Source organism: Schistocerca piceifrons, chromosome 10 (genome assembly GCF_021461385.2).
Source record: "Schistocerca piceifrons isolate TAMUIC-IGC-003096 chromosome 10, iqSchPice1.1, whole genome shotgun sequence".
Lineage (NCBI taxonomy): Eukaryota > Metazoa > Arthropoda > Insecta > Orthoptera > Acrididae > Schistocerca > Schistocerca piceifrons.
In genome coordinates, this window is record NC_060147.1 from 83,777,606 (window position 1) to 83,791,572 (window position 13,967).

A 13,967-nucleotide genomic window follows, 5' to 3' on the forward strand; every position below is an offset into this window, starting at 1 on the left:
CATCCATCATGTTGGAAGTACGTCGCCATTCTGTCATGCAGTGAAACATCTTGTAGTAACATGGGTAGAACATTGCGTAGGAAATCAGCATACATTGCACCATTTAGATTGCCATCAATAAAATGGGGGCCAATTATCCTTCCACCCATAATGCCGCACTATACATTAACCCACCAAGGCTGCTGATGTTCCACTTGTCCCAGCCATTGTGGATTTTCCGTTGCGGAATAGTGCATATTATGCCAGTTTACGTTACCACTGCTGGTGAATGACTCTTCATCGCTAAATAGAACGTGTGCAAAAAATCTGTCATTGTCCCATAATTTCTCTTGTGCCCAGTGGCATAACAGTACATGACATTCAAAGTCATTGCCATGCAATTCCTGGTGCATAGAAATATGGTACAGGTGCAATCGATGTTGATGTAGCAGTCTCAACATCGACGTTTTTGAGATTCCCGATTCTCGCGCAATTTGTCTGCTACTGACGTGCGGATTAGCTGCGACAGCAGCTAAAGCATCTACTTGGGCATCATCATTTGTTGCAGGTCGTGGTTGATGTTTCACATGTGGCTGAACACTTCCTGTTTCCTTAAATAACGTAACTATCCGGCGAACAGTTTGGACACATGGATGATGTCGTCCAGGATACCGAGCAGCATACATAGCACATGCCCGTTGGGCATTTTGATCACAGTAGCCATACATCAACACGATATCGACCTTTTCTGCAATTGGTAAACGGTCCATTTTATCACGTGTAATGTATCACAATTTGTCTGCTACTGATGTGCGGATTAGCTGCGACAGCAGCTAAAACATCTACTTGGGCATCATCATTTGTTGCAGGTCGTGGTTGATGTTTCACATGTGGCTGAACACTTCCTGTTTCCTTAAATAACGTCCACACTGGCGGAATGCCACATGATACCCTACTTATACATTTGTGACTATTACAGCGCCATCTATCACAAAGCAAAAAAAGTGGTCGAACTAAAACATTCATATTTCTTTACGTACTACACAAATATGTAATAAAAAATGGGGGTCCTATTGAAAAAATGCAGTTGATATCCATTTGACCTATGGCAGCACCATCTAGCGGGACAACCATAGCGCCATCTGGTTTCCCCCTTCAGGCTAGACGAGTTTCGTTCTGTGTAGTTTTTTCATTTGATGCTTATTTCCTGAAATATTTGGCCTGGTCACTATCAATGGACCACCCTGTATATGTAAACATGTCCAGTTCTTACAGAGACATGTTTCCCAAAATTTAAGGTGCTGTGGTATACATTCTTCCACTATTTATCATTTAAGTACAAATGTAGAGTTATAATGAAGGGATTAAAACAGACTGGAATGGAACAGCATGCACACTTAACAAGGGCAACATTTGGGGATGCTACATCAGTTTTAGTGAAGTGGCACTGCTACAATCCAATAGCAAAAGGCACAATGATCATATGATCCAGATCTTTGCCATGAGCTGTTCCAGCCTGATGTGTTTTAATTATTTTATTGTAACTCGACATTTGCACTTTGATGATAAGTAAGAGGAAACATGACAACACAAAAACTTGCAAACATGACTGTAACTATCACATTTGTTAACATCCATTGTTCCAAGCTAATGTTTAGCTTTTTGACACATAACAGCTCAGGTATAACTCTTATGAATCTACTGGTCATAATTTTCTGTTATTCAGTGTTGTTTCTCCTGTGGTTTGTGCTTCTGTAGTCTTCATATTCACCAACCTTTGAGCATTGATTAGTTACGTAGTTAGTTAGTTACTTTCATGTTCCATGGATCATTTGCACAATAATCTGTAATGATGTGGAATGAGTCGTTTTACATTCACATCTCAAATTAATGACTATGTGCTGAACAAATACAAGTTCTTCTTTTGTTTTATTATTGTTATTATTATTATTATTATTATTCTTTCTTTCTTTTCTCAGACGTTATGTCTGGTCAAAAATGGAAAGTGACGCGGACCGTGATCAAGCGTGACTTCCTTTTAACTGTACGGTATATGTTATATTGCATTTAGGAACTTTCGGGTAATTGAACATGTATCAATAGTTACGGATTTCTGTAGTTGTATATATAAGTTTGGATGCAGCTGTATTGCATTGATGTACTGGTGGATATTGTGTGGTATAATTGGTATAATGTCAATTTCATCCTGATGCCACATGTCCTTGACTTCCTCAGCCAGTTGGATGTATTTTTCAATTTTTTCTCCTGTTTTCTTTTGTATATTTGTTGTATTGGGTATGGATATTTCGATTAGTTATGTTAATTTCTTCTTTTTATTGGTGAGTGTGATGTCAGGTTTGTTATGTGGTGTTGTTTTATCTGTTATAATGGTTCCGTCCAGTATAATTTGTATTCATCATTCTCCAGTACATTTTGTGGTGCATACTTGTATGTGGGAACGTGTTGTTTTATAAGTTTATGTTGTAAGGCAAGCTGTTGATGTATTATTTTTGCTACATTGTCATGTTTTCTGGGGTATTCTGTATTTGCTAGTATTGTACACCCGCTTGTGATGTGATCTACTGTTTCTATGTGTGTTTGCAAAGTCTGCATTTATCTGTTGTGGTATTGGGATCTTTAATAATATGCTTGCTGTAATATCTGGTGTTTTTTGTTTGATCATGTATTGCAATCATGAATCCTTCCGTCTCACTGTATATATTGCCTTTTTTTTAGCCATGTGTTGGATGCGCTTGATCAATGTGTGGCTGTTTTAGATGATACGGGTGCTTGCCATGTAGTGTTTTCCTTTTCCAATTTACTTTCTTCGTATCTGTTGATGTTATGTGATCTAAAGTGGTTATGAAATTGCAGTGGTGTAGCCGATGTATTTATATGAGTGATTGTTTTGTGTATTTTGCTAGTTTCTGCTCGTTCTAGAAAGAATTTTCTTAAATTGTCTACCTGCCCATAATGTAGGTTTTTTATGTTGATAAATCCCCTTCCTCCTTCCTTTCTGCTTAATGTGAATCTTTCAGTTGCTGAATGTATGTGATGTATTCTATATTTGTGGCATTGTGATCATGTAAGTGTATTGAGTGCTTCTAGGTCTGTGTTACTCCATTTCACTACTCCAAATGAGTAGGTCAATATTGGTATAGCATAAGTATTTATAGTTTTGTCTTGTTTCTTGCTGTCAATTCTGTTTTCAGTATTTTTGTTATTCTTTGTCTATATTTTTCTTTTAGTTCTTCTTTAATATTTGTATTATCTACTCCTATTTTTTGTCTGTATCCTAGATATTTATAGGCATCTGTTTTTTCCATTACTTCTATGCAGTCACTGTGGTTATCCAATATGTAATCTTCCTGTTTAGTGTGTTTTCCCTTGACTATGCTATTTTTCTTACATTTGTCTGTTCCAAAAGCCATATTTATATCATTGCTGAATACTTATGTTATCTTTAGTAATTGGTTGAGTTGTTGATTTGTTGCTGCCAGTAGTTTTAGATCATCCATGTATAGCAAATGTGTGATTTTGTGTGGGTATGTTCCAGTAATATTGTATCCATAATTTGTATTATTTAGCATGTTGGATATTATTATTATTATTATTGTGGTTGTTGTTGTTGTTACTGTTATTATTATTATTATTATTATTATTACTATGTTAAATGAGCAGATGTTAGTTACTGTTTCCTACCCACTACTTTTTACATATTAAAATAACAGAAATACTTCTATGGAACAGAAGGAGCAGTCAAGGAAAAACCTTTTCAGTTTGTTTTCAAATTTTACTTTGCTGTTTGTCAGACTTTTATGAGGTGCTACCAAAAATATCCAAGAATTTCCTGCTAAAAATCAGAAAACTATACTTACATCCTAATGTCCTCTGTCACCTCCAGACTAGCCACCTTTTTGGCATGCATGAAATGATCCCAGCATTGTTTTCATCTATGAAACCACTCCTGGAAGTTTGAAGGGTGAAGGGTGTTCAGGACCCATTGTGATTCCCCTTGGATATCTTCAATCAAGTCAAAACATCACTTTTTCAATATGAATTTCATCTTTAGTAACAGGTAGAAGTTGTACAGGGCTACATCTGGTGAGTAGGGAGAGTGGTGGGTCATTGCTATTTTGTTTGTTGGCCAGGAATTCTTCCATAATGAGCCAGGTGTACACAGGTGCATTGTCATGATGTACTAACAAGTCTTTCTTTCTCCGCAACTCTGGCTATTTACACTGAATGTTTTCTGTCGCTCATGTCAGAACCTTGCAGTAAAACTGCCTGTTGCTAGTTGGATCAGGTGGAACAAACCCCTTATGTACTATTCTCCAAATATAAAAAAATGACCAGCATTGACTTTACATTGGTGTAAACTTGTTGAGCTTTGTCCTGATACACACCACTACAACTCACAACTGCATGCGCCAAAGACAACACAACATTTTGCCACAGTAGCTAGGCTGTGTACCTCGAGACATCTAGTGGCAGAATGTTGTAGTGCTACTGGTTTGACAGGTACAATGAATTTTTTCAGATATTTTGGGTAGCATCTCGTATGTCACTGGGTGAGTTACGAAAAATTTTATTTGTGATATTGTGCACCCCATTTTGTGCTAAAGACAGCCTTAATGTGGAGTAATGAATGTCATTTCTCCTTCAGTTATTGTAATAATGTATGTCATAGTTCCTTTTGAACTGCAGTGGACTATTTCCAACAAACTTCATAAGGGAATAAATATACTGTGAAGCAGAAGTCATAATGCCCAATGTCTTAAATAGGTGTCTACAAGACAACTGTGGGCAATCACCACATATTATTCTTACTGCATTTTTATTTTATTTTTTATTTTTGAGCAATGAAGACTTTCTTTTTTAAAGAAGAACTATCCTAGAACATTATTCCACATGACATTATTGAACAGAAATATGCAAAATATGTCAACTTCCTGATTTGTCTCTCCCCAAAATTTGCAGTGATTGTAAGTGCCAGCTGATAAATTGTCTTTATGGTGGTAAAACAGTGAAATCTACATATTGCAAACCAGTTTTCATATGTTTTTAACCATTCAAACTGGGCTACTTCCCTCATAATTATAAGCTTCACATTTGTTTAGGGTTTCACTAGCAATTCTCACTTTGAATAACCGCTGCAGGTGACAGGAACATTGTGGCTTTGCTGTTGCCACATCTCTTAAAGCACTTACCTATTGTATGAAGCAGTAAAACACATATTCTGTCCATGCCACTCTGTCCCCACTCTAGCATTTCCCTCCCTACATGAAAATGAAAGCCACTTTCTGTGTAGCCCTCACTTTTGTGCCTTGTAATGTGTACTAAACATTGGCTAAGTTTCATGTAATTTGGCACATCACTTTACTATTGTTCCATCTGATTCATCACAGGATGTCGGAGGATAAAAGCAGTCAAGTAGATGGCAGCACGCAGGAACTGGCAAAACCGGTGCAGGACCAAGGGAGTCAAGCGACAAACCACAGAGACGAGGCCCAGGAGGAAATAAAAAGACTGCAAGAACAGATCAAGGTAAGGAGACACTGGAAAGCAGCTAGGGACACCTCACCTCATTATTCTGCCAATGCAAATTTCTCAAAGATACTTTATACCTTGTGCAGTAATCAACATAATCATACATTGAGGTGTCAAAAATCATGGGATACCTCCTAATATTGTGTTGGACCTTCTTTTGCCTGACATAGTGCAGCAACTCGATGTAGCACGGATTCAACAAGTCACTGGTAGTCCCATGCAGAAATATTGAGCCACGGTTTCTCTATAGCCGTCCACGATTTCAGGATTTTGGGCACAAACTAGCCTCCTGATTATGTTCCATAAATGTTCAGTGGGGTTCAGGTCAGGTGATCTGGTTGGCCAAATTATTCGCTCAAATTGTCCAGAATGTTCTTCAGACCAGTTGCGAACAGTTGGGGCCCAGTGACATGACACATTGTCATCCATAAAAGTTCTAAAGTTGTTTGGGAACATAGCATCCATGAGTGGCTGCTGTTGGTCTCCAAGCAGCCAAACCCATCCACTTTCAGTCAATGATCAGTTCAGCTGGACCAGAGGACCCAATGCATTCCATGAAAACACAGCCCACACCGATATGGAGCCACCACCAGCTTGCACAGTGCCTAGTGACAACTTGGGTCTGTGAGTTTGTGAGGTCTGTGCCACACACAAAACCTACAATCAGCTCTTACCAACTGAAACCAGGACTCATCTGACCAGGCCACAGCTTTCCAGCCAACTAGGCTCCAACCGATCACAAGCCCAAGATAGTTACTGTAGGTGATGTGAAGCTACACTACTGGCCATTAAAATTGTTAAACCAAGAAGAAATGCAGATGATAAACGGGTATTCATTGGACAAATATATTATACTAGAACTGCCATCTTATTACATTTTCACGCAATTTGGGTGCATAGATTCTGAGAAATCAGTACCCAGAAGAACCACCTCTGGCCGTAATAACGGCCTTGATATGCCTGGGCATTGAGTCAATCAGAGCTTGGATGGCGTGTACAGGTACAGCTGCCCATGCAGCTACAACACGATACCACAGTTCATCAAGAGTAGTGACAGGCGCATTGTGACTAGCCAGTTGCTCAGCCACCATTGACCAGACGTTTTCAATTGGTGAGAGATCTGGAGAATGTGCTGGCCAGGGCAGCAATCGAACATTTTCTGTATCCAGAAAGGCCCATACAGGACCTGCAACATGTGGTCGTGCATTATCCTGCTGAAATTTAGGGTTCAAAAATGGTTCAAATGGTTCTGAGGACTATGGGACTTAACTTCTGAGGTCATCAGTCCCCTAGAACTTAGAACTACTTAAACCTAACTAACCTAAGGACATCACACGCATCGATGCCCGAGGCAGGATTCAAACCTGTGATCATAGCAGTCACGCAGTTCCAGACTGTAGCACCTAGAACCGCTCAGCCACCCCGGTGGCGAAATGTAGGGTTTCACAGGGATCAAATGAAGGGTAGAGCCATGGGTCGTAACACATCTGAAATGTAATGTCCACTGTTCAAAGTGCCGTCAATGCGAACAAGAGGTGACAGAACTGTAACCAATGGCACCCCATACCATCACGCTGGGTGATACGCCAGTACGGCAATGATGAATACCTGCTTCCAATATGCATTCACTGTGATATCGCCAAACATGGATGTGACCATCATGATACTGTAAACAGAACCTGGATTCATCCGAAAAAATGACGTTTTGCCATTCATGCACCCAGGTTTGTCGTTGAGTGCACCATCACAGGCGCTCCTGTCTGTGATGCAGTGTCAGCTGTGGTCTCTGAGCTGATAGTCCATGCTGCTGCAAACGTCATCGAACTGTTCATGCAGATGGTTGTCGTCTTGCAAACGCCCCATTTGTTGACTCAAGGATTGAGACGTGGCTGCACAATCCATTACAGCCATGCGGATAACATGCCTGTCATCTCGACTGCTAGTGATACGAGGCCATTGGGATCCAGCACGGCGTTCCTTATTACCCTCCTGAACCCACCGATTCCATATTCTGCTAACAGTCATTGGATCTCGACCAACACGACCAGCAATGTCGCGATACGATAAACCACAATCATGATAGGCTACAATCCGACCTTTATCAAAGTCGGAAACGTGATGGTACGCATTTCTCCTCCTTACACGAGGCATCACAACAATGTTTCACCAGGCAACGCCGGTCAACTGCTGTTTGTGTATGAGAAATCGGTTTGAAACTTTCCTCATGTCAGCACGTTGTAGGTGTCACCACTGGCGCCGACCTTGTGTGAATGCTCTGTAAGGCTAATCATATGCATATCACAGCATCTTCTTCCTGTCGGTAAAATTTCGTGTCTGTAGCATGTCATCTTCGTGGTGTAGCAATTTTAATGGCCAGTAGTGTATTAGCAAAGGCACACACATCGGTCGTCTGCTGCCATAGCCCATTAACACCAAATTTTGCTGCACTATCCTAATGGCTACATTTATTGTATCTCCAACATTGATTTCTGTATTTATTTTACACAGTGTTGCTTGTCTGTGAGCTCTGACAACTCTATGCAAATGCTGTTGCTCTCGTTCATTAAGTGAAGGCCTTCAGCCACTGCTTGTCCTTGGTGAAGGGCAATGCCTGAAATCTCGTATTCTCAGAACACTCTTGACACTGTGTATCTCAGAATATTGTGTTCCCTAATTATTTATAAAATGTAATGTCCCACGCATCTAGCTCCAAAGCATTCAAAGTCTGTTGATTCCTGTTGTATGGCCATAATCATGTTGGAAACGTTTTTACAGGAATTGTGTGAGTGCAAATGACAGCTCCACCTGATTATACCTTGTGTACACAATACTAATGCCATCTGTATATGTACATATTACTATCCCATGATGTTTGTCACTTCAGTGTAATAGACTCCCATACTCAAGGAGTGAATGTTGGATAGCAGTTGCAGGAATCCTGCATCACCACTTATGGCAAGATACTAGTGGAGGTGGTTTGCTGTTGCCTTCGCCGAACTTGATATGTAGTGTCATGTGGTTTAGTGTGATGAGTGCTTGCACAGTGCAGTGTCGGTTCATGTTGTTTTGGGTGAAGGGAAGGGAGAAGGTGGAACACAATGCTGGAACATAGCCTACTGTTTTCAAACAGTGCCAAGAGGACTGCCAACCTTAATGTCCCCATCCAATGAGTGGATCACCATCAACAGTTTCATGTGCCCTCACTTCATGAAACATTGTGGAGAGGTTTGGAATTTAATGCAGGACATTGGCACAAGGACTGGTGATCAGGAACTTTTATGTCACCACCCATCTTCCCCTTGTTGCCCAAATACTGGAAGTGAGAATTTTTGCCACCAGGGTTCAGACCGGATTATGTCCACATCAGTTATGGGGGCAAAATTGACATAATGTCAAATGAGGTGATTGCAGACACTGGGGAAGGGGGGGGGGGTTCAGACAGTATGGTGTATTTGCTATTTCCTGCTTCGCAATAATGAATTTCTGCTCATTTTCATTTCTGCATGCCACTTATTTTAAGCACAAAATTGTTTTATCCCATGCCATGACTTTTATTTTTGGTTCATTGTTTACCAAGGTAAATATCTGATGAACAGCCTAATTGTTGAAAGATCAGGCAGTATCATGAAGTGGAAACTTTCTGTTGTTGTGACCAGCAGGAAAGTACTATAACTGCAATTGTGATTGAGCTCAGTAGCCTACACCATTGGGACAATTCATGTACAAGTTTGTTGAGTTCTTTGTGTAAAGCTATAAAATAATGACAGTTTTTACAGAACTGTGAACTGTGTGGTGCGATTTTGGACAATGGCGAGAATGTATAAAAGCAGGAAAGGTGCTAAAGTATGGTGTAATTGTGATCAGGAACTTTTAGATAAAGTTGTTCAGAATATTCAGTGTGGCAAATTATTATGTAGAAAAGTGTGTGATTTGTAGGGTGTACATACATCAGCCCTACAAAATAAAGTGTAGGAAATACATCCAAAAGATTGGGAGGAAAGCCAGTACTAAATGAGGAAGAAGAAGAGAAAATGTTGAAGTGAGGTATCTTGAGGGCTAAACATTGAGGATTTCCTTTCTCTAAATTGGATATTAGATATTTAGTTAAAGGCTATGTTGTTAAATCTGACTGAAAAGAGAAGAAATTTTCTAACAGTTTACTGTAAGGGAGGACAACCAGCACTAAATGAGGAGAAAAAAGAAATATTGAAATAAGGTATAAAATACATTATATGAACACTTATCACCTATTTGTAATGATGGACAACATTAAAATGTGTCAAAAGTTACTAAAATCAAATAGGTAGAATGTAGAATTTTAAAAAAAATGTCAATTTTTGTACAAATTTCGCCATATACTTTGAAATTTTGAACAGAGATTTAAAAAACATATCTGAAATCACCCCTATCCATGGGGTGATTTTGGACATTTTATTTGTCTGCTCAGGCAAATAGAGGTACACACAAATTTTCTGTTTTTGGGATATTTTATTTGTTAAACGTATAGCCACCATTCCTGTAACAAACAGTTAAATCTAACAAAAGCTATGGAAGTTATGATGAAAATAAACACAAAACTGTCCAAAATCACCCCATTGGATGGTACTCATGAGCAATTTGCTCAGTTAGCAACCTGTAGCACTGACCTTCTCCCTGATGATGGGTGTGGCTCATCACAACACGGACTACACAAAGCACTGAAAGCATTGCAGAGCCACCTTGTTCCACAACTACTCGACTCTACCCACAACTCACAGAGATTGCTCAGAGTTGGCTGTAAGGCTGTTCACATCTCACTCAGTGTTGTCTCAGATGTACTAAACAGCACTGAGGCAGATGGCATAAAAGGCCACAGAAGTTCTCCCATACCCATGAAGTGTTGCTGTAACCATTCTGGCTCAGTTCAGGAGCAGTGACATGATGCAGTGCCTTGCTGGAGTTAAAGGCCATCTGCAGAGTGCTGTATGTAACAAACTGGTACAGAAGTTCAGACATGATCAGTCCAGTAAGAGACAATGGTAGACCTATAAGGAGACCCACTTCATACCATACAAATATCTTCTTCTTCATTTCAAAAAATCTGTACAGATAAGAGAAGTGTTCAATAAGTAATGCAACACATGTTTTTCTCAACAAATTTTGGTTGAAAAATGCAGAATTTGTTGTGGAACATTATGAAATATTCGCAGTTCAACTCCTATAGTTTCGTGAAGTTCCGATTTGTGGCAGTGCTATACACAGCCTTCAAAATGGTGTCTGTAACGGAGGTGCATTCAAAGCAGAAGGATGTCATTAAGTTTATTTTGGTAGAAAACCAGAGCATTGCAGATATTAATAGGCACTTGCAAAATATCTGCAAAGACCTGCCGGTGAACAAAAGCATGGTGAGTCGTTGGACGAGGCATCTGTCATCATTGCAACAATGTCACGCAAACCTGTCTGGTCTCCTGCATGCCAAATGGCTGCACACAGCAGTGACTCCTGCAATGCTGGAACATGAAGACACTCTCATTCGACATGATTGATGGATGACAATGAAACACCTCACTGCACAACAGGATGTCTCTGTTGGTAATGCTGACACCCTCGTCCACCAGTCGGGGTATTCAAAGGTGTGTGCCTGCTGGCCTCATCAGTGCCTAACACAAGACCTTAAAGAGCAATGCAAGACCATCTGTGAAGAATTACTTGTGCTTTACAAGGCTGACTGTGACAATTTTTTGTTGAACATTGTCACAATCGATGAAACACGTGCATTCTTTATTCTTTATTTGTCTGTGGGTCATATCTTACAATGATATTGGAAACTTCATGTTTACATAAATCTAGCATATATATAGCGGAAAAATACAGTGATATATATCAATTTATGTATGATTGCATTTATAGTCTGTCTGTTACATATATTTGCTAGTTACAAAAAGATAGAAAATGTCATAAAAAGTACATTATAAAAAATGTGTACTGACACACTATTTAATTTTCTATTTTAAGATATTCTTTAACACTGTAAGGGCAAATATTGATCAGATGTCTTTTTAATTTTCTTTCAAAAAGAGACATACTTTCTGTCATCTTTATACATTGTGGCAAACTGTTAGTTTTATCCTACTTCCTTCTATATGATGGTCATTTTTTATTCTTGTATTATGTTTGTGATATTCTCTGTTTAGCAATGCAGTGCAGTTAGTTTTTAAGTAGATATTTATACTGATGCTACTGTTAAAATTTTTAGCTCCTTGAATTTATTTCTGCGGGATTCTCTTGCAGGTCATGTGTTGTAGAACTGGTAACAACAAATGAAATGTCGTCTACATACATGACTACACTATTAGATACTGATTTGGTCATATCATTGACATAAAAAATGAAAGGTAGTGGACCAAGGATGAATCCTTGAGGAACTCCATATTTCACAATTTCAAAATTTGAAAAGACACTTGTAATATTATTTTTCACTTTTTGCTTTATTTCTACACACTGCTTTCTATTTGCCAAAATTGATTTAGTGATGTCTACTGCTTTCCCCCTTATACCATAACAATGAAGTTTTTCTGAAAGGATGTCATGAAATACACAATCAAATGCTTTAGATAGATCCAGGAACATACCATAGACTTTCTTCTGTTCATTAAGTGCTTTAGTTACAAGTGTTACAAATTCAGCTGTTGCTCTTTTGGTAGATTTGCCCTTTCCGAATCCATGTTGTTCATCGTTGAAACTATTGCATGTTTTTATAAAATTTAATATTCTATCTTTTATTGTGGTTTCTGTTATTTTAGAGAGTACAGATGTAATAGTTATAGATCTGTAATTTCCCTCTTTTTTTTTTTTTTTTTTGCATCCTCCTTTGTGTATAGGGGTTACTTTGTTCTTTTTCAGGCACACTGGAAATATTTCTTTTTCTATAGATTAGTTTATCAGACAGGCCAATGGGTTTACTACCCATTGTAAACAGCATTTGATTAGTTTTAGGGATATACCATCTAGTCCCTCGGTGTTTTTTGTTTTTAGACTATGCATTATTTTTACAATTTCTGATTCATTGGTTTGGGTCAGGAATAAGCATTTTGTCTCATATGGAATGTTTATTGTGTTTATTTTGGAAGTATTATTTTGAGTTATAAATTTGTCCACAACTTCCATATAATGTTTGTTGAAAGTATTGCTGACATTTTGTGCATCCCTGAGTTCCCTCCCATTTATCTCAAGTATTATGTTATTATCAGTGTTTTCCACACCTACACCTTTCCTCTTTCCATTTATGAGAGACCATATGGTCTTAGTGGTATTTGTTGAGGTTGCTATCTTGTTTTCATAATATGTCGATTTAGTCTCTTTTATCAGTTTGGTGTATGTTTTCTTCTTTTTGCTATATGCATCCCTATTTTCTTGGGTTGGCCTTAAACAACAATTTTCATACATGCTTTTCATCTCTGCCCTCTTCCTTTTTACCATCACTTCGAACAGGAAACCAAATGGAAATCCATGGAGTTGTGCCACACTACCTCCCCTCTGAAGAAAAAGTTCAAAGTTGCACCCTCAATCGGACTTTGGAGCAGTTATTCTGTTTGAAGTTCTCCCTCATTGTGCAACAATCATCTCAGAAGTGTATCGTGCTACCCTCAGGAAACTGAAGAATGATTTCACCCCAAAAATAAAAATGAACCCCTTTTCCGTGACAATCCAAGACTTAATACAAGTCTGCACACCCAGGAGAAGCTCACAAAACTTCATTGGACTATTCTTTCTCATCCACTCTACAGCCTGGATCTCACACCTTCTGATTTCCATCGGTTTGGCCCAATGAAGGGTGCACTCTGCAGGAAGCAGTACATGGATGATGGGGAGGTCATTGCTGCAGTAAAACATCGGCTCCAATTTTGACCAGCAGAGTGAGATACCATGCAGGCATACGGGCCCTCCCAGTAAGCTAGCATAAGGCTGTCACATTGAATGATGATTATGTTGAAAAAAAGGGTTTTTTAACCAGAGGAGTGGGGAATAATATGATGAATTCTGAATAAAACCAACCTGCTTAGAGAAAAAAGGTGTTCATTACTTACTGAATGCCCTTCTTGTTTGCTATAATGTTCCCCCTTTTCCAATATATATGTATTCAGATCAGAGTTTTTTGACTTCCTGTAGCTCTGAGCTTCTGCATCTGAAATTAAATTATATTCTGACTGTGCCACTGCAATTAGTATGGTCTTATTCACTGGTGCAGCCTCGATTATGCTGGAGTCAAAATGCTCCAACATATATTAAACATTTATAAATGAATATGAATCATTTCTTCTGCAACAAATTTCATATATTGTTCAGTAAAATTTAACTTCTTCTACTCTGAACATTACAAGATTTCCATGTTCATCTGGCATCACAGGAGGGATAAATAACAAAAAATTGTTAAGATAGCTGATATTGGAGACATTAAT

The 13,967-nt window shown here is 38.8% G+C and overlaps 1 protein-coding gene across 1 annotated transcript in view; it reads left to right on the plus strand.

Moving 5' to 3' along the window:
- Window positions 1-13,967, plus strand: part of LOC124718990 — a 71,107-nt gene that overhangs the window by 29,117 nt on the left and 28,023 nt on the right. Inside the window, exon 2 of the mRNA XM_047244661.1 lies at window positions 5,388-5,526. Coding sequence (XP_047100617.1) covers window positions 5,389-5,526 — 138 coding nt within the window. The 5' untranslated portion in view covers window position 5,388. The remainder of the gene's footprint in view (window positions 1-5,387; window positions 5,527-13,967) is intronic.